This window comes from Rhipicephalus microplus, unplaced genomic scaffold (assembly GCF_043290135.1).
Source record: "Rhipicephalus microplus isolate Deutch F79 unplaced genomic scaffold, USDA_Rmic scaffold_32, whole genome shotgun sequence".
In the NCBI taxonomy this organism is placed as follows: Eukaryota; Metazoa; Arthropoda; class Arachnida; order Ixodida; family Ixodidae; genus Rhipicephalus; species Rhipicephalus microplus.
In genome coordinates this window covers 1,521,783-1,549,165 of record NW_027464605.1, presented here as the reverse complement: position 1 = coordinate 1,549,165, position 27,383 = coordinate 1,521,783, and the positions used below count along the sequence as shown (strand labels likewise).

General features: G+C 44.1%; 1 protein-coding gene and 1 long non-coding RNA gene across 2 annotated transcripts in view; one reads left to right on the top strand and one right to left on the bottom strand.

The window, feature by feature from the left end:
- LOC142786794 (uncharacterized) overlaps positions 1-27,383 on the top strand; it is a 101,389-nt gene that overhangs the window by 9,207 nt on the left and 64,799 nt on the right. The gene's annotated exons all lie outside the window — the stretch shown is intronic.
- LOC142786789 (uncharacterized) lies at positions 36-26,508 on the bottom strand. Its single transcript, XM_075884437.1, has 2 exons — positions 25,045-26,508; positions 36-19,290 (listed from the first exon to the last, which is right to left on the bottom strand). The coding sequence occupies exon 2, from the start codon at positions 5,623-5,625 to the stop codon at positions 4,816-4,818; it is 810 nt and encodes a 269-aa protein (XP_075740552.1). The 5' UTR covers positions 5,626-19,290; positions 25,045-26,508; the 3' UTR covers positions 36-4,815.

The following is a 27,383-nucleotide window of genomic DNA, read 5'->3' as shown; positions in this document are numbered from 1 at the left end:
AATGTAGAATATGACACATTTTCACCCCTTCAAAATCATTCATTCATTCACAAAACTTTATTTGTGTCCTGGAGCCCGGTCTATTCAGACCGAGGCGGGCCGCGTCCACGTCGGTACCGTAAGGCCGTGCCTTGTGGCGTCATCATGGGCCTTCTGAACTGCCCGTAGTTGGTCTTGGATAAGACGCGCTTCGCACCATCGTCTGTCAGTAAAGCCATTGCTCTTCGGGGTCGGCGAGAGTCATGGGACAGCCCGCTAGCATGTGTCTGATCACAATAATGTCATCACAAGCGTCACACTTGTCTTGAATTTCACTGTCAGGGAGAATTTTATGTAGAAAATACGGAGTTGGGTAAGTTCTGGTTTTCAGCAAACGTAGCGTGAGTGCCTGAGCCCTGTTCAATTTTGCGTGCAGTGGGAATCGCCACCGCCCCAAGTAATAATATTTTGTGATGTCGTTGTAAGTGATTACATTATCTTTATAACCCCCGAAATGGTAGTGGGCGTCGGATCGGGTCTGACCGGAACGGCAAGCGTGTCCTCGTGCCAGGTCATTTGTCCCCTCATTGAGGTTGACCTGAGTTTCGTTCACTTGTCCCATATGAGCAGGAAACCATCAAATTTCAGTATAAATAGGATTGACTTTGTTCATAAGTTTAACCACAATCCCAGCGACATAACCCTTGTCAAAGCTCGTAATTGCTGCTTTGGAGTCGCTGTAGACGTATGACCATTTTCTGTTCCTGATAGCTAAAGCAATCGCGGCTTGCTCCGCAACCGTTGAATCCTTAGTGAGTATAATCAGGGCGTCCCGTACCTCTCCCTGGCTGTCGACCACCACCGCCGTGTAGGCCTCCTGGCCTTTCACCCAGGCGGCGTCCACGACGGCCACCTGTTGTCCTACCTGTTCGATTTCTTTCAATAAAGCTTTTGCTCTCGCGTTCCGCCTGCTGACATTGTGTTCCGGATGCATGTTTCTCGGCAGAAGAGTCGTTCTGATCAGGTCTCTAAGCTTAGCGTTCAGTTCGACCTCGACCTCCTTCGGCTTCTTCGATCTATTGGGGATTGACCCGATTGCCCTAAGTATAAGCCTACCTGCACGTGTCCTCGTTAGACTTTCCTGCTGCGCCGTCTGTTGTGCTTCAGCCACTTCTCGCTTAGTTTCGTGCATGCCTAAGCTCATGAGTTTCGCGTTCGACGCACTATTGCGTATACCTTGCGCAGCCGTGACTAACTTTCTGATAATGGTGTTGAGCTTGTTTAGCTCAGCCTGCGACTATTGTAGAAGACCTGCCACGTAGGTGAAGTAACATAGAGCGAAGGCATGCAGTAGCCTTAGAGTGCGGTCCTCACCAAGGCGCCTGTGTCAGTTGGTGATTCTCTTTAGAAGCCTGAGTACTTGGTCAGTTTTTTTTTTTTTTTTGAAATATGCTGAATGGCAGTGAGGTTGCTACCTCCCGCTTCTATGTAAAATCCTAGGACTAAATTTTTTCGGACCTGCTTGATCGTGGATCCGTCCTGACGGCGCAAGATAATCTTGGGTTCTTCACCTGGGACCGCTACCTCGGTTTTTTACAACCAAAAGTTCTGACTTCGCCACCGAACAATTTAGCCCCATTTCGCCGAGAGTGCTCTCCACGATGTGTACACTCTCCTGATGTCTAGTCTCCGTTTGGCCTATATTTCCGTTGGCGCTCCCAATGGTTATATCATCGGCATATATTGCGAAGTGTATACCTTCTATCTGCTCCAAATCCCTCGTAACTCTGGTAATTGCTAAAGTATATAACATGGATGAGAGCACAGCTCCTTGTGGGGTGCCTCTGTTGCCCTGTGCCCCCAAATTAGATTTTAGTTCTCCTAGTGTGAGGCTCTCTTGTCTACCACTAAGAAACAACTTGACTATGCGGAAAAGCCTCTCGCCCAGACCCAGCGTGGATAGGACCTCGAGGATGGCTTTATGCTCTATGCGGTCAAAAGCTTTTTCGACGCCGAGACCTTGGAGCACTCTCGTATGCACTGCGCTAACCTGTATGAACTGGTGCTTGATGAGAAGCATGGCGTCCTGAGTCGACAGCCCGGGACAGAAACCGATCATGTTATAAGGGAGTATGTCATGTTGTTCGACGTATCGCGTGATTCTGTTGAGAATGACGTGTTCTATAGCTTTACCTAGGCATGACGTAAGTAGAGATTGGACGGAGTTTATCTAGGCTGAGTGGTTTAGCTGGTTTGGGTATGAGAATAGTATTGGCTCGCTTCCATTCCTCCGGATATTTTCCTTTTTTCCACAAGTCGGTGAAGTGATTCGTCAAGAAAGTGATAGAGTCATCGTCTAGATTCATTACCAGTTTGTTAGTAACGCCGCTGGGTCCGGCTGCCGATCTGTTAAATGACCATGAAGGGCAGCTCACAATTCACCCTCAGTGAAATCACGGTTCATTTGTTCGCACGGTGGTCTAGAGTACCCGATGTGTTCATCGATCACCCCCGGTTGTTTCGGCAGGAGATATTTTTCCGCAAGATGCTGCATGATTACCTCTTCAGCCCTGGACTGGCTCGCCTGATGTAGTAGTTTCGCAATGGCAGTTTGCTTGTTAGACTTAGTTTCGTTCTCGTCAATAGGTGTTTCAACAGGTTCCAACTGCACCCACGTTTGACTCTACCATCTGCCTGGTTGCAAGCTTCGTCCCACAGTTGTATTGTGAGGGTTTGTGAGTGCTCTTATATCTGTATATTCAGCAACGCCATCTTTTTCCTGAGCTTTTGGTGCAGCCTTTGCGTTTTCCATTTTTGCAATATGAATTGCTTGGCCTTGATCAGATGTGCAAGCCTACTAACTATGGTCTCTATCCTGTCTTCCATCGTAATATTTCTAGTGGTCTCCTGCAGGTCCTCTGCGAGCTGGTTGATCCAGGTCTGGAAGGACCGTCTGCCAGTTTCTATTGGTTCCAAGTCTAGTCGTTTTGCTCTAGCTTCAATAAAAAGGTCCCAGTTGATGCGAAAAGTTCTAGCCTGTTGTTTCGGCATTCCTATATCAGTGTGTATGATATAGTGGTCGCTACCTAGATCGGTGCCTGAATTTTCCCAGCTAGCTTCGTTTGTGTTCTTCATAAAAGTGACGTCTGGTATAGAGTCTCTGCACGTGAATCGGTGATCAGGCTCAGTCCGAGATCTGTGGCGAGGTCCCATAGTCCTTCTCCTTTGTTTGTATTCCAAGTGTATCCCCGCACCTGGTAGGGGGCATTAAAGTCACCTCCTAATATTAGGGGGGAGCTCTTGGCGATGGCGAGTGCCTTGGTGAAGTGTCCTGAAGTACTGTTTCCTGGCGCAGGGACTGCTGTAAATGTTTTAGCAGAAAATGCTGCGCCCCTTGCCCCCCTACCTTTTAAGTACGACTTCTTCTAGGGTATACTCGATTTCCATAGTTTGTCCACTTTAAGGTTAGTCCTTTCCGTCGTCTTTTTGATTTCTTTAATTACCTCTTTGTGTTCAGGAAGAACTGAGAAAACTGAATGACTTTCGGGGCTGACTGCTCTCTTTTTAGGAGCGCGGGAGCAGTCCCCCTCACATGATTCAATATTTTGACTTAATGGCCTGACTGTTACTACACTCGCAGGACATGGCTCCGCCTTCTTTTTGAGCTCGATTACCTGTTTGGTCAGTTCTTCGTTAGCCATCCGCAAAGAGTTTACCTCCCTAATCAACGGATCCATTCTGTCATCACACCGCTGGCGCAGCAGTGCTACCAGCGACTCTCATTTCCATAGTTTGTCCACTTTAAGGTTAGTCCTTTCCGTCGTCTTTTTGATTTCTTTAATTACCTCTTTGTGTTCAGGAAGAACTGAGAAAACTGAATGACTTTCGGGGCTGACTGCTCTCTTTTTAGGAGCGCGGGAGCAGTCCCCCTCACATGATTCAATATTTTGACTTAATGGCCTGACTGTTACTACACTCGCAGGACATGGCTCCGCCTTCTTTTTGAGCTCGATTACCTGTTTGGTCAGTTCTTCGTTAGCCATCCGCAAAGAGTTTACCTCCCTAATCAACGGATCCATTCTGTCATCACACCGCTGGCGCAGCAGTGCTACCAGCGACTCTCATTTCCATAGTTTGTCCACTTTAAGGTTAGTCCTTTCCGTCGTCTTTTTGATTTCTTTAATTACCTCTTTGTGTTCAGGAAGAACTGAGAAAACTGAATGACTTTCGGGGCTGACTGCTCTCTTTTTAGGAGCGCGGGAGCAGTCCCCCTCACATGATTCAATATTTTGACTTAATGGCCTGACTGTTACTACACTCGCAGGACATGGCTCCGCCTTCTTTTTGAGCTCGATTACCTGTTTGGTCAGTTCTTCGTTAGCCATCCGCAAAGAGTTTACCTCCCTAATCAACGGATCCATTCTGTCATCACACCGCTGGCGCAGCAGTGCTACCAGCGACTCTCACGGTACCTTTTGCTTTATCGGCCCACCTGGTCCCAGCAGCCGGCGTGGCACCAGGCGCTCCGAATTCTGAGCTCTCTGGCACTTCTCTCGACTTGGAGCGGCTGTTCTTCCTAGGTAGCGAGCAGCGTCTAAATCTCGAGCAACTCCGAGAGCGTGAGCGGTTTCTGGGGCTCTTGTAAAGGCTTGTCGTCTCCATGGGCGCTTTCGTGGCAGATCGTGACCAGTCGCGTTCCCTTCGGCAAGCCCGTACCACATAGGGAACTTGAAACCGCTTCCTGCACGTTTTGTTTCTGGTGGGGCGGCCTCTTCCGCAGAACTTGCACGCGGGTGTGCAGATGTGCTTCTCTGGCGGGTTGAGGGCTCCACACCCTCAACACTGAACAGAGTGCGACGTTGGGCACACATCCGAGTGGTGTCCTACCCTACCGCAAGTGAAACACACATCAAATTGTTTCCTGTAGTGGTAGCATCTTACCAAGGTCAGTCCGTAACGCACAAACTTTGGCACACGCAGTCCGTCAAAGAGGACGATGGCTGAGCCCGAAGTCTTGATACGCTTCGCAGCCAAAGCGAGTGGATTGCGTTCATGCATGATATTTGTTGTTATAGCGGACTGGGAGTCCCTCATATCGTCTCGTCTTATCACACCTTTGCAAGTGGCGTGTGAAGCCATTTCGTACGCACTGACTTCATTTTCCGCTTCCACGATCTTGAAGGGCTTGATTCTGACATACCTTGCCGCATTATCTGGTTCAGGCGTGCTAAGCACGACTATATTTTGCGTGAAGTTGGGGCACACCACGTCTTCATTTCCTTGCTCTGCCGTCAGGCCGGAAGCCTCGATCACTGCAGTTCTGATCGCCGTGGAGCTCACTTTGCTCAAATTCAGTCCTCCCCGTGGTTGGATTATAATATTGTGATGCTCCTCGGGCAGCTGGGGCATCCACGAGGCTTTGACAAGACGATTCTTGAACGCGCCGGTGGCGTTTGCGGCTCTCCTGCCACCGCCGGTGGCGGCGTCTCCACTGGACACTTCTGAGTTGCATGGCACCACGTTGGCCGCTGCGCTGCTCTTCTTCTCAGCACGGGATCGTCGGCCGGCAACAACTTGCCAGCCTAAATGCTCCTCGTTGTTCTCGGATACGTCGGAAGCCTCATCGTCCATACGGGAGTCCGTCATGTTCGAGGGGAACGTAAGCCGTCAAGGCCTAACGGGCCCTACTGCTCGGTATGGATTGCTCCGCACTTAGTGGGGTGAACACTAAAGGTCCGGTAATATTGTCAAAAAATGTTGCCCACCTTGACACTTGTTATCAGTCAATTTTCGGTAACTTCACTAATCGGATGGTGTGCTGGAAATGGTCGCACCATGAGGAAGGGGCCAGCGGAACAACGAAAATGACGGAGCCGATGTGAGAGGCGTCTGCTCCAATTGGGGATCGCAGCGCCTCCCCTTTAAAATTATAGGTTCCATTTTTTTCAACGCTGAGGGCGCCGATGCCAAACCTTCTTGAAGCGAAATATTCCGTCATTCGTTGAGAACTTGGTAAAATAACGGCTGCCTGAACTCGGTGGTAACAGGTGGTATGCAGAAGCTAAATCTAGCTTGGAGAAACGCTGTGCCCCGGCCAAGCTGCTCAGGAGTTTCCCAGTTTGTGACAAAGAAAAACTTACCATCACCACCGTTTTGTTTGGCTCCCGTAAGTCAAAGCACGTGTGAATCGAGCCGTCTGTCTTTCTGTCTACGACAATAGAGGAGACTCATTCTGGAGAGTCGACACGCTCAATGGTGCCCTGAGCTTGTTCCTATTTCTGAACTTCTGCCCAGACTTGCTGTCTCAAAAAAATATTGTTATAAACGTCAACAACACTCAACAGAACATTTTCTTCTTAGACATACAATAACGATGATAACAAAACAGACCTCATTTACATGAACATGGATATGAGATTAAATTGAAAGAACATGTGCATTCTATGGTTCACACAAACACAACCACAAAAAATATTTAAAGGTAAACAAGAGACACAAGTAATACATTAATATGTACATTTTGCATATTTACATGTTTGCATGCCATATTACGAATGGTAGTCGTCTTAACACCACTGGTTGTACAGACGCGCAAACTCTGACCTTGTGAGTGAAACCTCTCACAGTTCCCAGCTTTTTTGCGAATAAGTGTTTAAACTCGGAACGTTGTTCTGGTGGTAACATGGCAATTTCTTGCGTCATTAGAAGACATCTGCGCTGATCATTGAAGCTTCACATCCAGAGCCGCGATGACATATAATCTAAGAATTTTTGTTACCACAGGCACCGCGAACACACCACTCACCATGCGCCTACTTATTTTCGTACAGGTTGGTCACTGTCATTCCGTACGCAGTGATGACCGTTTTCTTGTCATTTTTTGACGTGTCCACACAGATGCCTGCTTATTGCGTTTGAGTGCTTGTGCATGTCTACACTCATTTTGTGTGGTTCTATAGGCACCTGGCAATGCAGTCGGCAAGAATCGATAACGCCAACACACACAGCCTAGCGAATAGACACCGCAAAACCGGGCCCGCCCCTGCGTCGCTTGGCGAGTAGACGCAGCAAAAGCGAACTTTCCCGGGTATTTTTTTTTTATTCGGTGGTTAACAAGGGGGTCACGCGTGATTATCGAAGTACGCAGGAAGCGTTCTTTGAGCACGTGCCAAAAAGAGCAATGACACTTCAGCATATCGATATGTTCAGCGTGAGTTTCATTTTCATCGTATCCCTGGCAGTCGGTATACACCAACAATGCTGAGGCGGCCAAAAATAGCTCCATCGCGCCCTCTGGTCTAGTGTCGGTTGCCTATAGAGATGAATCAAGAGCCATCGGTCGAAGAAACGTTTGAAAATATTATGGATGGCGAACAAGCTATTATAAGTGAAATCACTGAACTAAAACAGCGCCTTGAAGCAACGAAAAAGGCTGCTTATAATTTTGGCACGTGGCTGGTGAACCTAGAGGATAATGTGCAAACGCTGCAGCTTAAAGCTTGCTCGACTGAGGGTATTGACACATCAATGTATTCTATGCAGGCCATGCTAAAACACAACAAACAAAACTAGTGGTCTTAGAGCGCCATAGTCATAGCTCTAATTTGGTGGTTTCTGGTTTGACCGAGAAACCGAAAGAAAATGAATCCTTATTGCGGCACAAAGTTGTTTAAGAAATTTTTGAAAATAAATTAGGCCTTAGTGTTACGTCAGTAACTTGAATCCATAGGCTTGGTAAACCTTCTTTACAGCGATCAGTTATTTTGCGTTCTTAAGATTTCGGCGAAAAAAAGAACAGTGCTTAGAAATTGCAAAAAGCTAAAAAGTGCGGGCATAAGCACTCAAAACGACAAATGCGGGGACAAGTTGCGGGTGAAAAAACTGCCCTGGGAAAGAGCGAGGGAGGATAAAGCAAATGGGAAGAAGGTGTCACTCGTGCATTGTAAGATCTGTATCACCAATGAGATGTACGTGTGCGACGATACAGCTAACTCCCGCAAACGAATAGCAAGACAAAAAAAATCACCATTGGATTGCTAGCAGTCAGTGCCACATCAGCTTCGTTTGCTCAGTTTTTATGCAGGAAGCCTTGTTAATACAGTAGATGAGTTGGAAGAGTTGCTTTTGTTGCACTATCCTCATTTCTGCATTATAACTGAGACATGGTTACATGTTTTGATTCGCGATGACGAAATTGTCCTGCCAGACTACCAGCTATTGCGAAGAGATCGAAAGTCTAGAGGTGGTGGCGTAGCGATCATTGTAAAGCGTGGTATTGATGTAACAGTGTCAGACCAGATCAATGATTATGGAAGCTTGATCCTAGAAGCATTATTTCGAGAAACGACTTTTTATCTTTGCGCTGTTTATCGAGCACCGGATGCTAGCGATGTCTTCTCGAGTGAGCTGTATTACCGTCCTTTAAAACTACACGGTAAAAACATGATTATTTCTGGAGACTTTAAACTTCCGTCCATTGACTGGAGCCATTTTCAGTACAAGAATTCTATTACCAGTGATATTCTTGGGGATATTATATGCTCCCACAATCTTGAGCAAGTTGCAAAATGTGCACTCGTGGAAATAGTTTTTTAGACGCGCTATTTATCCGAAAGAAATTCAGTAGTGGAACAGTGCTTGTGAAGCCTGTAATTTCTGGTGATAATTTAATAGCGTCTATTATGATTAAAGAGGTTCTTGGAGATAAGAAAACCTATTGTTCACCTCTAATTAGAGGAGGAGGAGGAATGAAGAAAGAATTACCGGGAGGTTATATTAGAGATTATAATAGGGCTAATGGTACGGCCACTATTGATTATTCGGACATGCACCTTGCCTGTGACAGTCATGATGTTGAGTGTTTGTGGCAAAGGTTTCGCTCCATGTTGCACCAGACAGTTGTACTCACCTGAAATGTTGTTACTAGTTTGCAATAAACATCCCTGTCTCAAACGCAGAAGCCAGAGTTTGTAGCACTTTATTTTAGCGAGACGGCTCAGTGCTCTCTCATAGTAGAGTACGAAGTACTCGAAATCGTTAAACATTTTATTCTAAACACACTTCTCAAATTCCTTGCTTCTTTGGCACTATAACCTCCTTGCTTTAACCGGGACGGCTCAGTGCTCTCCCATAGTTGAGTTCAAAGTACTCGAAACGATTAAACATATTTTCGTAAACATTTCAGAACATTGCATTTCTCATTTCATTCCAACTAAACAAATTCATAAATGGCGCTCAAATCTTTGGATCACTAGGTCCATAATACAGAAAAAAATGAAAAATAAAGTGGCTTAGAAGACAGCATAAGACTTCTATGCCACAGTTGAATAAACTAAATTAAGAACTGTTGAATGAGGTTAGACAAGCAAGAAATAATTTCTGCAACAATACCTTGACTGAGTTTATTAAGACTGACCCTCCTATGTTTTGGCACCACATAACTGAAGCTAATGAGGAGATATAGAAACTGAAAGTGCATGATCGAATCATCTAGAAACAAATAGAAATCACAAAGGTTTTCATTCATACAGTATTTTCGGCGTTAAATGAATACAATTATCAGGAGGCCCTGACAGAACCAGCGAAAACAGTAGCAATAACTCAAAATGGCACCACCGCCCTGCTTCAAAATCTTAGTATTAAGAAGTTTGGTGGCTCAGATGGTATTCTTAACACATTTTTTTAGACGCCATGCTGAGCAAATTTCTGGATTTCTGACTAATATGACTACCCTATCGATAACCACAAGTGTCATCTCAAGTGATTGGCGCATTGCGCGTGTCACACCCATCCACAAGAAAGGTGACTGGCTTTCGGTGAATAATTATCGTCCTGTCTCAGTAATGAGCACGTGTTGCAAGTGATTGGAGCATGCAGTTGCATGTTACATTCAGGAATTTCTAACCGATCGACGTATTATGTCACCACATCAACACGGCTTGAGAAAATCTATGGTAACAGTTACTCAGTTGGTTTATACAGTGTACGAGATTTTGGCTGTACTTGATATCTCTGGGCAGGTTGATATTGTATGCTCAAATTTTTCGAAGGCCTTCGATAAATTACCACACGGTAATTCATTGTATAAGTTAGGACACCTCATCCTTTCGTCCTTCATTGTTAAATGGAGTAGAGCATATCTTCTAATAGAAAACAATTTGTAGAAATGAAAAAAAAATCTTTATCTCCTGTGCTTCCTGTTACCTCAAATAAAGTGCCTCAAAGCAGTGTTTGAGGCTCTTTATTATTTCTTATTCACGCAAATGATCTGGTTGAAGTGGTTACTGCTACTGTATCAATCTGGTTGTTTGCTGATGATTGTGCTGTTTTCAAGTAATTCTCAAATACAAATCACCACATCTTATTACAAAACAGTATATCTGCGGTTGCAGATTGGTGCAAGCGTTTGCGAACGATTTTATACTCAGAGAAAACAGTGCTACTCCATGTAACCGAAAAAAAAAACTGGTCAGTTTTTCCGTACATTCAATTAGTAACAGTTGGGCCGCAGAAGTTTATAAGTTTATTACTTAGGCGTTACATTAACAAATAAGTTAACATGATCAGAACATATATCTGATATTTGTGCAGCCTGCCTCTGGAAAGTGTGGCTTCTTAAAAGAAAACTTAGGAAAGCGCCCAGTAGGATTGAACTTGCAGCGTACAACGCCTGGATAAGCTATAAATTGTAGTACGAATAAACTGTGTGGGACCCTCATTATCAAAAAGATATTTAGCAGCTAGAAAATGTTCAGCGTAAAGCAGTGCAATTCATATTTGGAAAATACAGACAGATTTCTCTACACAGCTGATAAAGCTCAATAACAAACCAATGCTGGATGCCCGGAGCAAAGTTAACCGCCTTTTATTTCTTCACAACTGCCTAGTAGGTAAAATCAATTTATCTCTCCCAGCATTTATTGAGCGTCTTAAATTAAGAACATCACGGCACAGCAGCAATCTTCGCTCGCACAAAAGCATTTCAATACATTTTTTTTCTCGTACGGTCGCGGATCGAAATTCATGGCCAAATATTATATTCAGCTCCGATGAGTTTGTTAGCAATATTCAATGCCATGTTTTAAAGGTCTAACCCTCTTTGTTGATACCGTTTCTGCTTGCTCCTATCACTTGTTTTCATGGCCCGATCTTCCAATTATCCTACTAGTTTCATCGTTTGTCTTGTTTGTTGGGTTCGCTTAATGCGTTTTTATATATATATGTTTTGATTGCACGTGAAGCTCATCTTGCTTGAGCCCATCCTGTTTGAGCCTGAATGTTGGCTTGCTTAATTTCAAATAAATAAAAATAACGATAGAGAACATCCTTAAATTTCCAACACTTCGTAAATTTCCTTCTTATGGCTCCAGATCTGACAGATGATTATGCGGTCGTCTTAATCAGCTGTATCGTTACCTTCCACTATATGCTAAACATTCTTCTCAAACTTCCGCAATGACTTGCATTTTTTTTTCCAAATGGCCAACTTTCTCACATTTTCGACACTTCCCTGCCTTGGCCTCACACTCAGAGCTATTTGCGTGGTCTGCCGTAGAACCACAACGATAACATGCTTGCTCTTTCTGAGAGCTGCACCACAGGAACAAATATAAGTCGTTGTACGCTCATCCGCTGACAGAGATTCGCACATGTTGGAGTGAGAAGTATAAAAGACAGTAGACACTGAAAGCACATTTTTATCACCCTAGGCCATATCATGGTGGTCTATAATACTCCTCAAGTCTGGGACTTTTTTTTCCTATTACTTGCCTAGAGTGATCACTCTGGACGCCATTAGCGTACAGATCACGACAGCGATAAGCAAATATTACCAAGCAATATTTTTATGCTTTGTTCCACCGTGGCTCTGCTGACGTATTTTCGTCATGATTATGGCATTGTAAAATAAATACCAACTGAATTCAAAGAAAAAAAACTGGCACCGTATCTGCATGTTACCCTGCAAATGTCATCGAAAGACGAGATTCTTGCGTCTGCCCCGCCGCGGTGGTCTAGTGGATAAGGTACTCGGCTGCTGACCCGCAGGTCGCGGGTTCGAATCCCGGCTGCGGCGGCTGCATTTCCGATGGAGGCGGAAATGTTGTAGGCCCGTGTGCTCAGATTTGGGTGCACGTTAAAGAACCCCAGGTGGTCAAAATTTCCGGAGCCCTCCACTACGGCGTCTCTCATAATCAAAATGGTGGCTTTGGGACGTTAAAACCCCACATATCAATCGAGATTCTTGCGTCTGGAGAGAGTGAACGAAACGTTTATTGGATGTTCTGCGCAAGAAACTCGGTGAATGGTATTCTGGAGGCGCTGCGTTACAGTGCTTGAGCGTGCAGCGGAGACGAACGAACCCATCAAGTCACGTTACACGTGAGACATGGGCGCTATCTGGCAGTTATCTTGGAAAACGAAGCGCGGGCGCCCGTCTCGGAGGTGATAAAGTGTAGAACGCAAAACGACTGGTAGGTGCCACCACTGTGTCGTCTTGGTAACGCTTTGGAAACACTTTCTTTTTCGTGCAAGCGTTGCCTGGTCAGCGCAACGTGATAAATGCTACGGTCCTTATAATTACTTATGTATGTTTTTTCAACTAAGAGACACACATACACAATTTTGACGTGTTGTTATGATGCGGAAGATATGCGCAATAACTGCTTTTTATTTGACAATCACACAAGTATGACCGCTCAACCTTGAGCAATATTTGTGGGTGCTGTGGATGAGGTCGACCGTTTAGAGTATCGTTTGGCCAACTTGTTGCCGTTTAAAGTACCGTGAAGGGCAGACAAAGTATTATTGTCTGTCTGTCTGTACAAATGTACAGACAGACAGACAATAATTTTTGCGCCCAAGGTTCCCAAGAAAGAATATCGTCTTTAAAAAACAGAGAACGAAAAACTTTGTCGTGAAGCGTCGAACCAGCGGCCACACGATCCCATCATTCACCGCTGACCATTAGACCATGGAGTGTACGTTGTCAATCATGCTGACGGAAACCCATTTATATACACCATATACTCTTCGGCGGTCCTCACAACTCCGCAACTTCAGCGCGTTTTCGTCATCAGTGGCGAGATGGCGCGAGCGGCTCGCGTTTGGCGCGCTCTAAAAGTTATCAACTTATCCCCTCTCGCACTTTGATGAGCGCTGCCTCCACGGAGCGTGGTCTCCTTATCAGACTTGTCATCGGTGGAGAGTGAGTGGAGAGGAGAAGCGTGCTATGGCTTGCCAGGGCTCTCGCATCGCGGCAGCTTGGTGGAGCTCCCACGTGTGTGGAGTGTGTTGAAGAGGGTAGGTGCCAAGAAGCTCCTTGGTATGTGCCAGTGCTTCACTGCTCCTCTCGCCGTTCACTCTCTCTCTCCTCCCACGCCCCTCTCTCCTGTGTACTTGCTCTTACGTATATATAAATGGAGAGAAACGTGCGGCTCACTTTCAACCGTTCGCTGGCTGATCAATGTGTAAATGTTTACGGTACACATCCCCATCTCGTCAATAATTTACGCCTATAAAATTACTTCGCCATGTACTATCAGCGCTAGAAATGGATTCACATTTCTTTACAATTACCTTCACGGAGGTGGGCGCAATTTTTTCTCCCTTCCCGCTACTCGCCACGTTCACGCCATTTCGCACCAGCACAACGTATACATCGTAGTCTTCTATTCCATATCACGCTGGAGCACTGCCAGTATTTTGTGTGCACATCACATCATAGTCTGGTTGCAGGACACTGATATTCCAGCGTTGCGTGAAATCACGTCGGGGCCGCTCAGTCAGGGTTACAAGTGGGATGGACGATGTGGAGGAAATAGAAGTTCAGAAGGTGTTGACCTGCAGTTGACATGCCATGGTTCCATCAACTCGTCCGAACGTGTCGTATGTTGCAGGGTACTGAATACGTTCTCTTCGTTAGTTATCGAGAGCGTCTCAATAGCCTAGAAGTTTCGTGTTTGTGTCATCCTAATCCGGCTTGGAAAGCTCTTCCTCTGGTTCCCGGTCAGTGAGTTATCGGGTAAGCTGCAAGTGCGCATTCATAACCTGGGAGAGAGGCGTGCCCAGGGGTCCAGACAAGTCGGAAATTTCACGCTGGGTGGATTGCAGTGTTCCAAATTTCGTGTGTATGTACTTGAACGATATCTTCAACAGGCATCCTGTGAATCAGTGAAGATTAGAATAACATCTTTGCGAGGAAGGTTTATGGCTACGTGGTAATCCCCTGAGCTACTCAGCTGGAACGGGATCATCGTGTTGCCCTCCGAGTACTGTTTGGCTTACATCGTGAAGCACAATACATCCCACTACTGACTGAAGCACACCAGTTGCCGCTAAGGCTTCAAGCTGACTAGAGAGCGCTACATCAAATTGAGCGTCTGAACCGAGTCCCACATGGCAAGACACTCCTTAACCGGCTATTACAGTGCCTACTTTCTCGGATGGGTAACTCGGTGGCTCTGTTCAATGACATTACTGGCAATTCCAGTGAAACCATTGAGTTGACAACATCGACAGAGCACAGCTTATGTGCCTTCCCTGCCCATCTGTCACTTCAAGGAATACACAAAAAGTGTGACCAACATATTTTGGAACTATGCTAATTAGCCCATTCACACTTATTTGAAAACTTCGAAGGCTATGCAAAAGTATTTACGGACGCTTCTATACGCACCGATGGCCTGAGCGCTTCTGAAGCTTTCTTCGGCCCTTCAATCGATATCAGGCGGTTGTTTAAAATACCGCAACTCTCATCCTCGGTGACGGCTGAGCTAGCAGCGATTGATGTTCCCCTTAGGTACGTACAAGAAGGGTTACCAGCATCGAAGGTTGTCATGCTCACCAACTTTCGTGGTGCTCCTAACAGACTCACTAGCAAGGAGACCGACAGCCCTATTCTGAGCAGCATCATGGAATTCATTAACAATGTTCTGTCACGTGGGGTATGCCTAGCTGCACAGTGGGTACCTTCGCATGTGGGTATTGCAGGCAGTGAAGAAGCGGATCGCCTTGCTTCGTCACGCAACCATGATGGCTGTGACTGTCCGGGAATTATATGTACGATGGACAACGCTCGTCTGCTTATACGCCGACACCTCCTAAAGCAGCGCCCAGATCAGCCTGTGGCGAATCGATCGTTTCCTCCCCGTGTTCGTGGCCGTGGCTTGCCTCGTAGTTCCCGAGCACTGTTGTACAAACTAGGAGTGGATCTGTGCTGGTGCGTGAACTATTACACCGTAAAAGGCGTGTAGACAGCCCGTTGTGCGCAGCTTGTGGCTCCTGCGAAACACTTGATCATCTCGTAGTACATTGTCTCACCTTTGCTACGCAGCGGCTTTTGCTGGTCAAGGAATATAAATTCCTAAGACTTAAGTGCACAACCCTAGATGACTACCTCTTCCCGAGTGGTAGTGCTTCCCGACGCGACCAGACCCACCGAGCGCTCCTTACATTTATGAACCAAACCAACCTGGCCACCCGTTTATAGATGGTCTTTTTTATTAATTTTTACTCATGCGTTTTACTCATAATTGTTGAAGTCTTCATCCTTTTCCACTTCCTCATCTTGTTTCCTCTTTTTCGCCTCTAATCTTTGTTTCCTCTGTTTCTTCCCTCCTCCCAAAAGAGTGAGCAGGCGCTGTAACCCTCCAGGTGGCACTTGCCAGCTTGCTCTCTCCCTCTTTTTTCTGCGTCTTTGTGTATGCAAATACTAATAATAATAATAATAATAATAATAATAATAATAATAATAATAAGGTGCACTTTTCACACCACCGTGCCAGTGCAGGAGTGTTTCGAAAAGGCTCTGAAAGGCCGCTATAGCGCTTGGCCGACGCAAAGGCAGCGCATGGACAAGCATTTTCACTATCTTGACTTCTTTAACGAGCATGAGCATCGTACAGTACACGCACCTCTAGCATTTCGCTGCCAGCAAAATGCGACTGCAGCGGCTGGAGTCGAACCCACGACCTTGGTTTCAGCAGCCGAGCACCAGAACCACTGCTCCACCTTATCCAGCTTTTCTATATTAAAGCGTGCGGCTGCATTTCCGATGGAGGCGGAAATGTTGTAGGCCCGTGTGCTCAGATTTAGGTGCACGTTAAAGAACCCCAGGTGGTCTAAATTTCCAGAGCCCTCCACTACGGCGTCTCTCATAATCATATAGTGGTTTTGGGACGTTAAACCCCACATATCAATCAATTATTCCATGCATTGCTATGGCAGCTTGGCCTAAGAACTTTTGCCCCCCCCCCCTCCGTACATAGGGCTTTTGATAATTTATCTTTTTTTTATTCCCTTCACCTTTTCTTTCTTTGTGCGCATCTTCTATACTACTTCCGTCACGATGAAATAGGCGGCTTTGAGGTAACTTATCTTCCTGTACTTTTCATTTATAAGTGAAAGATAACAAGAGAATACCTGCTCTGTCTAGTCAATTGTTGCGCAAAGAGCTGGCGTACGGATAAGTTATCAGGCCTACAGAGCATGTCGCCATTCGTTTACTTCTATTTTTATGTTTTTCCCTTTCGCATGCGGTGTGCGTCAACTTGTGCGGCAAACGCTGCCAACAGCAAACTCGATCGCGTGTCAACCCCTCGCCTACTTTTTTTGTGGTGACCTCGTTGATTACTTTAGCCGCACTCATCGATCCGTTTCTCTTGCTGTGTAGACCATGTAATCACATTGACTCGATAATCGGATTAGGCCCGCTGGTCAGACCAGAGAACCAAGGCCTGCTGCTGTTCGGGTACATAAAAGAAGCCATCGCGCCTTTGTTCATCTGTGATTTCCTTTAGATATTTAAGCTTCTGAATGTATGTAAGTCTGCTTCGACGTAACCACAGCCTCAGCGCTCACTTTATGGTGCTACTTTATCGTAACGTAACTGGGCGTACAAGATAGCATGTGGATGGCAAACGAACTTTTAACACACACAAATAGAACCGAGAACCAGTGCCGAACGAGCTGAAAGGATTGCAAGATGTGAGGAGGGGAAGTAGGGGAAAACGTCGTCCAGGTTGCAGGCATTGGCTGCAGAAGACATATGGCTGCAACGGCTATAGAGTGCGTGGCCTGTAAAATGACCAGAGCGTTGTCAGTGAGCATTCCGCACCGGTGCTGCGAGAGGTATTACCAGCCGAAAAAGCACAATGCAGACATTTATCTTCGTTGAGCGAGTAAGTGTTAGCGTTAGCCGTGTTATATTGGGAAGCAACGAACGAAACAGAAAGTGTCTTGCGATTTTTGTGCCAGCAGTATTAGGGTTGTAGCGTTTTCCCAAGAAATTTCTGGCAACGGTTAAGGTACGCTAACGTGATTAGGTGATATTTGACTACAATACCAAGAGCAATCAGTATTGTTTGTGAAGGAGTGCGGAGGGGCTACTTGTAAGTAAGCTTCTGTGTTTTTTTGCTAAGTTGTTAAAACTTGCATGTCACTGGTACCATTTATTCCTTTGCGAATGACTTTCGCATTGCACGCTAATATCTTTGACACATACCAACGACAACAATTGACAAAGCATGTTTTTCACTTTTATCATTGGCTTCTACTCAAGTACGATGTGAGGTGCTGGTATTCGCAAAAGATGGAGGGGCCTCGTTGCAGTAAAACGTTACCCATTTTGCCCTCCCCTCCGATATTGGAGAACCCTGCGCATGCCCACGCTTGTGACAAGCTAAGAGTTTTGTGCTGTAACCTATAGAGGGAACTCTGGCGTTGCGATTGTTAAGCCACCACGGGAATTGTGGGTAGTACACGGACTCGCCTTTTTTATGCCTGCGGCTTCAACTAGTGTCTTTCTTTGTTGTTGTGTGTTGTAGATTGTGTCGAATAGAAGTTTGGATTGTTCTGAGCTTTATGAGCTAATTTGAACTGCAGAGTCCAAGAGATTAAGATGATGAAATGGAACAGCTGAACAGTTTCTGAACTTCGTCTGGCGGCAAGGCGGCTCCAGGCCCAATGGAGCCGAACGAAGCCGAAATAGGAAATATTAGAAATATCCGTGTACTACCCCCCATTACAATGCAGGCTGAAGCCCCATGGAACTTCAATAGACACTAATGCCAGAGTTTCCTTCAGTACCTTATTAGGGCACTCTTAGAGGACAAGTCTGCGACCACAATTGATCATGTAGCCCCATACCAGTTCTTCCTTATCGCCTAACTTCGCTTTCATGTGGGATCAACTGATCTAACAATGTGTACTGGACTTTGTACGGTGCGAACGGAGATAATAGCGTGAAATTGAGTCCCGATAACAGCGATAATCCGTTCTGAAGTTGTCTATTGAGCACGTTTTTCATAAAGAGATAATAGAAAGCGAGAGGGTGAGGTGGTAGTGTCTGGAGTGATAATGCAGAACGGTGTAGTGGTTGAGGGTCCGTTAAATTATTTTTACTATGCGCAGCTAACTAAGACAAGTTTGCACCCAGTTAGACAAACAAAACGTGTGCCATGAAAATGTTTGTACATTGGACATTCATTGGCTCATTTACAACATGAATGTATGTGAAGTACATGTGTGCAGTTGTATGTGGCCAATATTTGTTTTTTTATGAGAAGATACGTGTGCGTTACGGACTGTCGTGTAGCAAAACTTTTTTTGTTTTCCTTTTTTAGTGCGATCTCCTTTTCGTCGTGAGAGAGAGAGAGCGAGAGAGAACATTTTTTTGATACAGAAACGCTGAGAGATCGGCCTGAATCCGTTTTAGCTTGCTACTCAACGTTAGGAAAAGGGGGGGGGGGCTGGAAAAGAAAGAGCTCTGCCACTAAATCACTTCTTTAACAACTTTGTTTGCTTTCAACATCAATTTGGTATTCCTTCAATAAACTTACCATGAATTAATGCTAAAAAGGAGTACAATCAACATACAAACACTTTTTAAGCACCCGGCTAACCTAGGCATGGCTTTGAAACTAACTATAAGGAACCAGATTAGTCATCAGATTCGTAATGTCTTGCTGTTTCACTCATTGAGCGGCTCGGTGCTTGCCTTTCTCATTTAAAAAAACAAATAAATGTGCAAACTTGCAAAAAGGCCGAGCATTAGGCAAAGTGACACTTTCATGCATTTCAACGCGTATAGTAACGTGAACGGTAATTGACGATTAGCACATACTACGCCAGACAATATTTTAACGCTGTTGTCCACAGCAATGCTCCAATGATGATCGTGGGTAGCTCCTTAAAGAGAGCGACTCCATGACAGTCAGGGTTAATTGCATACTGTCCACGGATTGCTCTCTTTTAGGCAGCAGTACCCGCTCACAGGTATCTCGATCGCTTGCTCGACACCGTGTGGGGACGGCCCTGAAAAAGAAACATTTATTTCGTAAGTAGGTTTATTTCACAATGCTTGTCTCCATAAGAAAAGCTCAATAAGAGTTTCCAGTTAAAATTCGAACAAGCGAAAAATTCTGGTTCACATATTTGAATGCATTAATCGGTTCCAGCGTGTCAGAAGCTTCTTTTTTTTTACTTGGGGGATGACTTCTTCAAAATCTCAATAAAGTTTATTACCTACCTACCTACCTACTGTCACTAGCCGTTGGTATTCTTGATAAAGAGTTCCACAGTTTTCTTATATGAATAATTAAAATGATCGTTATTAAAGTTGTGTGCCCCAATATAATCATAAACTACACTAGGTGCACATTAGAAAAGGTCTTCATAGGCCTTTATAACTTTCGGTTGTCATCACCTGTGTTACAAAAAATTCTCATGGATAGGGAGAAAATTACTCTTTATTTTCCAAACAAGGCTCTTTACGCCCAAAAGCAGCCGACTATCTATGTCGAAGTAGCAGTGAGCTTGTGCAGCCTTGGTCGCTAGTAGTAGTTGGTTTCGGATATGCAAGCTTGTCGAGCTCCCACTAGCTGTCTATTGATTATTAGATAGGCCTTACATATGGTTTGTTATTAAATTCTTACGTCATTTAGTACTTTGCTATGCACTCTTACATGAAGCGTTTGGTTTTTTTTCTAAAAGAGCCAAATGCACTTTAAATGAAACTGAGAAAAACGCACTTTTTTATACCGACAATGTGGTTGAGCCTACTCAAACTTTTTTTGCCAGTATGTTCCTCTCCCCTAAGTACCACAAATTTATATTGTGGCTAAAATTTATATATCCAAGCATCATCAGTATTGTGGAGTAAAATTTGTATTTGGCTCATATAGATTGAAACAGTTAATCTGGACATGAATTAGCTCGTGAAATATGTGTAAAATAGTTCGAGTGCATGGTCAAGCAATATTTCGCGATAGAATTGACATCATGCTTGTGCTTCCGTTGCTGCCATGATTCGACGGATAGGCGTAATGGCGATTACTAGACTGGAATAGCGTGTGGTCCTACCTGGCAAAAGCGGCACTAATCAGGACTGTCATCAGTGTTTTCTTGTTTCTGGCATCAATTGAAGGCCTTGAAAAGTGTTCCAGTTAAATTTATACCATGCCGTTTATGACCACTTTTTCTTCTTTAGGGAATAGATAGACGCCCAATATCTTTATTGCATGCCTATTTTATTTCAAATATACCGCGTTGGGGTGAACTGAGGACAAGATACTGTTGCGCTAAAGTCAAAAAGAATCACTAAGATGCAAAAAGAATTAGGCAAGTCGGCCTCTTACTCTTTACAATCAAGTTTTGTCAATAAATATCAAGTCCTTCAGTAAGTTCCGACTCGCGCTAGAAAGCCTAACTGTTTAACGTAAATACAATATCGAAACAACTAAGACACGAAACATTTTGGTTGGGAAGGCGTTGGTTGTTTTGACCAGGTTTGCTGGCGCAGTACTGTTTTAATGAATGCGGCTCACTTTGATTGAAACAGTTAGTACTTAGTTCGGTTTTGATTGAAACTGGCTTTCCGAGCTCATGTTACAATGAGAAATTGCCCCGTTTCGATTACAACTGTTCTAGAAATTGAAAATACTTTGGGTTGTTTTACGTTCCTCTGAAATTCAGCCAAGTTTCGGTTACAGCATTATGCTCTTTTGGAAAACAAATTTCTCACATGATGACTCGGCAACTGCAGGCGAAAAATGACGTGAACACCACCATAATACAAGCGGCACAACGCCATGGTTTCTGTTATATGGTGTCAAGTCAATGGTCTTCATCAAGCTTCATGTTGTGATTACGCCGGTCGTCCCAATAGTTCCTTAGGCTCAGTGGTTATAACGGATGCGTGATTCTTGCTCTATCAAACAGTGCAGTCGTAACAGCAGCTGTCAGACGCTCAGAAACCTACGCGTGCGCTATGGTAAATTCTTTGATCTGTTAATTTGAGAAAAACACATACGAAATAAACAAAAATGATGCTTGGTGCTCCGACGCTTTCTATACGTTTGTACTGGTAATTTCTCGGTGAATACGATAGTGATTTTTCCTGCTAAACTTGATATATATTGGCTGTATCAAGTTCTCAGAGCATTTGATTTGATCGCAATCGAGTTCAAAGCGCTTCACCATCTCGAGTTATCACCCCTGAGTAAGCATGGTACCATGCCTATTATAAGTAATTCACACTGACAGAGAGAAACTTCACCAGGCAGATTGATCATTGTACACTCCATCAGAGTGCCTAGACAAAAACTATTTCACTTTTGCACTCCTGGCATGCAGCGTCTGCAACTGACTCCACAGCAATGGGCTTACGTACTTGTCGTGACAACCCGGTCCTTTTAGTGTTACGTCGCTAAGCTTAGTCACGTCTCCTAACATGTTCTATACTCAGGCCATGGCAGAAATATATTGATTATGAACAACATAAGAAACGAAGTCGTTTACCTGCTCTTCTGTGGTCAAAAACTGATTTGAATTGACCGGCTACGATACCCTGAGGCTTAAAACCAGATGAGTATTTCGGTACGTAAAACCACAAAAAAATCAGAGAGCTCGCCATGTGGGAGTTAATGATGACGTTCAAGGACGGCAACAATTTTATCTTTGAAGTGGGCGTTCAGTTTTTTCTACAACGCATTAGCAAACGTGGCTTCTACTATGTATGCAGTTTCTGGTGCATTACTACGTGCTACAGCCATGCTCCTTTTGAAGCCAGCGCAGATTGGCGAAATCGGTGGAGCCCAATCAGACTCACTCATGAAATATATCTTGTACTTAGGACTCACTCGGACTCAGGCTCACCGAAATATTACTTGAATTGAGGCGGTAGTCATTACCCAACAACTACCTCAAAAAGTCTGCGATCTTTCAAACGCGAAGCGTTCGCTAGCGACCCTCAAGTCCATTTAAGGCTAATCAAGCTGTTGATCATCCTGAATAGGTTATTACTTTTTGTGCTCAAATTAAGTATGGGGTTATAAAGTGTATAATATTGGGTTTGGGGAACAAGAACAATTGTGTCTCAATGCTAATTGAAAACTGATTGATTGATTTGTGGGGTTTAACGTCCCAAAACCACCATATGATTATGAGAGACGCCGTAGTGGAGGGCTCCGGAAATTTAGACCACCTGGGGTTCTTTAACGTGCACCCAAATCTGAGCACACGGGCCTACAACATTTCCGCCTCCATCGGAAATGCAGCCGCCGCAGCCGGGATTCGAACCCGCGACATGCGGCTAATTGAAAACTACATTAACAAGAAACGAAGTGAAAGTGAGCCACACAAACACATTCATCCTCTTCTTCTTGGTGTGGCTAATGTGTGTGTTGCATTCAATTCACCCATTCTTAAAAAAATAATTCATTCTAAGAATGAACTATGGAGTACGAGTTAACCCGATCGTGATCCTTCCTACGTTATACGAACAAAAGCGGTATTTTACTTTTTTTAACAAATCAGTAATACTACAAAGTAGCAACAACCTCACAGCGTGAGTTTCCTTTGGGCATTTTACGCTACAAGTGTGATATGAAATGTGTTACTATAGCACGCGATAATATCGTAATCTCATTTTAACGATGTTGTTATATTCGGGAGTGTGCTAGTGCAATGGCTGCTTTGCGTCAACCGCTACATAAGAGGTGTTTACGACTGCTTTATTAGCTCTAACGTTCATCCCGCATTGCTCAACGATGTACAGCGTACCACAGCTAACACCAGCCAGAATTTGAAAATATACAGATTCACTTTATGCCGACGCTAAGTGCGTGTTTCTGACAGTTGCAAATAGTAAATCGTAGTAATTTTCTTCAGCCTATTTATTTATTTTTATAAGAATAATTTACCTATTTTCAAAGCAATGATACTGGGTTAAAATTTTCTCAAAAAGTTGTAGGTAAGTTTCCAAAACATCCAATTTCAGTATCATGCTTTCTATCTATTTAGAATTAGTGTTTTTCTGACTCCTGCATATACCCCCAAAATATAAAATCATACCATGTGACTCATACGCATGCGTGCTATAATTGCAGCACTCCCTAATGTTCTTTCTAAAAAATAATCCCAGCGTGCGTCGTGTGTGTCAGGGCTTAACTCGTTCAATACTGTCGGCAAATTGCCTAGATCTTGTAAGTTTTGGGAATCGTATTTGTTATTGGTAATGTTGTACACAGTTGCAAGTAGTCTTACAAGATATATATATATATATATATATATATATATATATATATATATATATATATATATATATATATATATATATATATATATATATATATATATATATATATATATATATATATCACTACGAAGCTAAGCGATTTACTATAAAAAGCCAGTATTCTGGTACATGCCAGAATACTTATTAAAAGCAAGACTTATTGACGATTGCATATACCATTTTTAGTGTGTTCCCATTATGAAAACAAAACAACAAATATCTTCACCATACAAAATGCTTACTCAAAAGCTTTCTGTGTTAGAGGAAAGTTGAAATAATCAAGATATTAAAAATTATGATGTGCCACTTATATTTCTTTTATATGCTGAATAAATACTGTATTATTCTCTCAGCTTGCATTGATATATTTACCATTCTCCTATTTTATAAGCACAGTAATACAAAAAATATCATTAAAGACAAAAATAATTTTTTTATTTATTGACAGGTACTTCAAAAATTTATGCTAAATACCTGCGTCGGAAAAAATTCAAATATATAATAGGAACGCTGAACATGGCACCAAAACATGCCAAAGTACGACTACACTGCAGACAGCAAAGTCATTCTAGAAGTGTAAGCCAGCATATAGTCTTCACATTTCAATGTTTAACCTTACCTAAATAGGTGGAGCTATGTCTTAAATATTGTGGAAAAATAGCGATAGCAACCAAATAGCCATTATATCGGAATGCTCCGATCATGTTCTACGCCGAATAATACCAAACTGATGAAGTTCACTTTAGCATGTGAATACGCCGATCAATTTCTTACTCAATGAGCTTTAAATGAGTTCTATAGCTGCAAAACTCAAGTTTACAAGAGCTGGATATAAGATTTATGAAAAAATTGCAGCCTTGCTCCAAGCGCTACGTATTTTTTTCTAGCTGAAAGCAATTTCATTCTGCACAACATAACACCACGTGCACGAAGTGCAGTTTCTGAAACCAATTATCCTTGCGGAGCTCACACGTCAGGAGAAATACCTCAAGGACTGAATGGCCGCAATGCAGCATTTGTACTATATGTGCCTTGAATAAAGGACCTGTTTCACGGGCGCCTTCTGCGTACGCGCACAGCAGTCACTCTGGTGGAGCCAACCAGAAACATTCTAGGTGGCTCGTGGTCTCTGAAACTTGTCAGCGTGCCATCACGTACAGGGGCCATGGACGTAAAGAAAACGCACCGACTCCCAGGCTTTCGCACCGAACGGAAACCCACCAAATTTGTTTTTGGCTGTCGGTGCTAGCAGCGCTGTACCTATCGTAAAAATGTGTGTTAATTGCGAAAAGTTGACTCAGATCTGTTAATTGTAAATCACGCGTGTCTGTCGGCACTGCAGTTAATACGCACCCTTTCAGACATCCCACCCCATTTTCAAAAATAAGCTCTGTGGCACGTATGATCTTCATGTAGGAATAAATATCATTGCGTCAGCAATATTTCCGCAATAAAAAGCACGAATGTGATATATGAGAAAAGTTGTTACATACGATCGGTACTGCCGACGGCCAGGGTCTCGCCTATTGTCGGTGGGAGGTACAGGTGTTCATCACCACGCGTTGCTCCTATCCGTCCAGCGACGAAGTTGTTTGGCGCCTGTCTAACCCCCGTCGGCACCGGGAATAAAGCCCACAGAGCGTCGCCGCTGCGAGTGTCCCTCTGTGCGAACACCGCGTGCTCTACTGACTTTATCTCTGCCCTTCGTGTCGCCTGTGTTTCCCGCCGCGGAAGGGCGAAGGCTGCGGTCGCGCTCAGAGGGGCTTGGCCGCCTGTTTCAGGCCATTGCGACGTCGAGACAGAACGCATAACGGTCACCTTATCTTTACGCCTGAACCCCCCTTTCGCTCACGCCGTTTCTTTTGTGTCAACACGCGAGCGCCTGGTTCTTGCGCGTGCGTCAAATGAGACGATGCTTTCGCACACGTATAACGCTTCGCATACCGGCCGCTGCTCGTCCTAAGGCAGCACTGTCGTCGATAGACGTTGTACCTTCGCATTGCTACATACGTTCCAAGTCCAAGGACTATACTACAACCAACGCTTTGAGAGCGTGGAAAACCAGCAGCATATAAAGCAGCTGTGTGCTCAAACCAGCCTCTAGAACAAAGGATTGACGATGCCGCAACTTTTCGCTAGTATCGAGTTTTCAGATGGCCCTGAATGCGATGCGCGAGTAATGCATTATCTAGCGTGCCCAGTCCTGAATCAAACCTGGACGTCGGCGAAGCTTCAAGCGCAAAGGAAAGTGAATGGCCAGCGTTGTTTTTAAGCTCAAAAACAAAATGTATAGTCGTTAGCAGGTGCTTAAGAGGGAATCCCGAACTCGTGGTGAACTACGAATACTGGTTATGTAATCGCCGAAAATCGACGTCGGAACGTGCGACAGGAGTCTCTGTTCATCATTCGGCCTCACTAAAGTGATCATGTTGGAAAATGTGTATAGCCACTAGAAATGTTTTGTATGCATTGTTTCGTGATTTCTGTTATGTGATCATACTATTTGATTATTTTATTCATATTATGTGACTCATATTACGTGTATTACCTGTACTAATGTTATTAGGAGTAGCTGTCGATGAATTATTTAAGGGCTTATGGCTTATAGCGTCACAACGTTGCTATTATGCAATAGCTAATTCCTTCGAGCATGAAAGTTGACACGTGCATTTGTGTGGAGAAAAATTTCAAGCCGCAGTCACAGCAGTAAAATATCAAAACGCGTTAAGTGGGAGGAGTTGATAGAATTTCGTCGCAAAATCCAGCCCAACGCTACAAGCTGCGGAACATCACAAAAACGACAGTTCACTGCACTCGGAAGTTTCTGTATTTAGACTACGCCTAATGTCAGTTGTTTTTTCCAATTAAACATAGTTGCCAGGACAGTGAAGTGTTTTCGAGATAGTATTCCGTGTGTTCCTGAGCTGCTCTTTATGATGCAATCGGAGTACAGGAGATGCAAGCCGTGGAGAAGCATGACGAACATACGCTTATCTACGCCGCTGCCATCTTCTTATCTTAACAGCTCGTAATAATTAGCAAGATCTATCCACACTCTCTTTTTTTACTCCCCCCTCTCCATGAGTAGGGTAGCAAACTGGACGCATAGTCTAGTTAACCTCCATACCTTTACTACATTTCTTCCCTCTCTCTATCCACACTGCAGCAGCCGTGACGTCGTGTCAAAGAGCTGATAAAAATTTATGCTTGTAACAAACAGTATGGGAGGTACATTTTACATAGTGGTACATTTTACATAGATGAATGAAAAGAAAAACACAAGGTTGCCACAGTATTTTGCGACGAAGAACCGGTATTTCTAAATTTGATAATGTGTTGCAGCCGCACAGTCGTTTCAAATATCAGCTGCTTTAGGGTGGCTTCCTTGCAATGTCGGTGTAAAAATGATCGTTTAATATTTATTTGTAGTGCGGCGATGCGTTGATGAGTGTTGCTCCACAGCACTTTGCTTTTTTGTTAGATACTCTAGAGTACACCAAATGGGAAGCTCTTACATTGGGACAAGATGGTGCCTATTTTGGGGGAAACAGAACAGAAGGGAAAACATACGGAGGTTGTACCCCCAAAGAACTTGATCTAGAACACGATATTCTTGCCTTGAAAATGCGGATCTTACAAATAAGCTTTCCCCAATGATTTCGAAAAAAATACCAGTTCATACTCATTTGTCCCCTTCAGACATACGAACGTTCTTCGCCAGTGCAACTTCAAAAAATTATGAACTGTCAAACGTGAAATACGTGTCTCCACAAAATTTCTGCATACTTGTGTACGTTATGTGTTTTCATTTTTTGCCACCATCCTCCCCCTC

What these genes read in the sequence shown, in the direction of transcription:
- LOC142786789 (XM_075884437.1), bottom strand. Translation starts at nt 5,625, where the DNA reads ATGACGGACTCCCGTATGGACGATGAGGCTTCCGACGTATCCGAGAAC.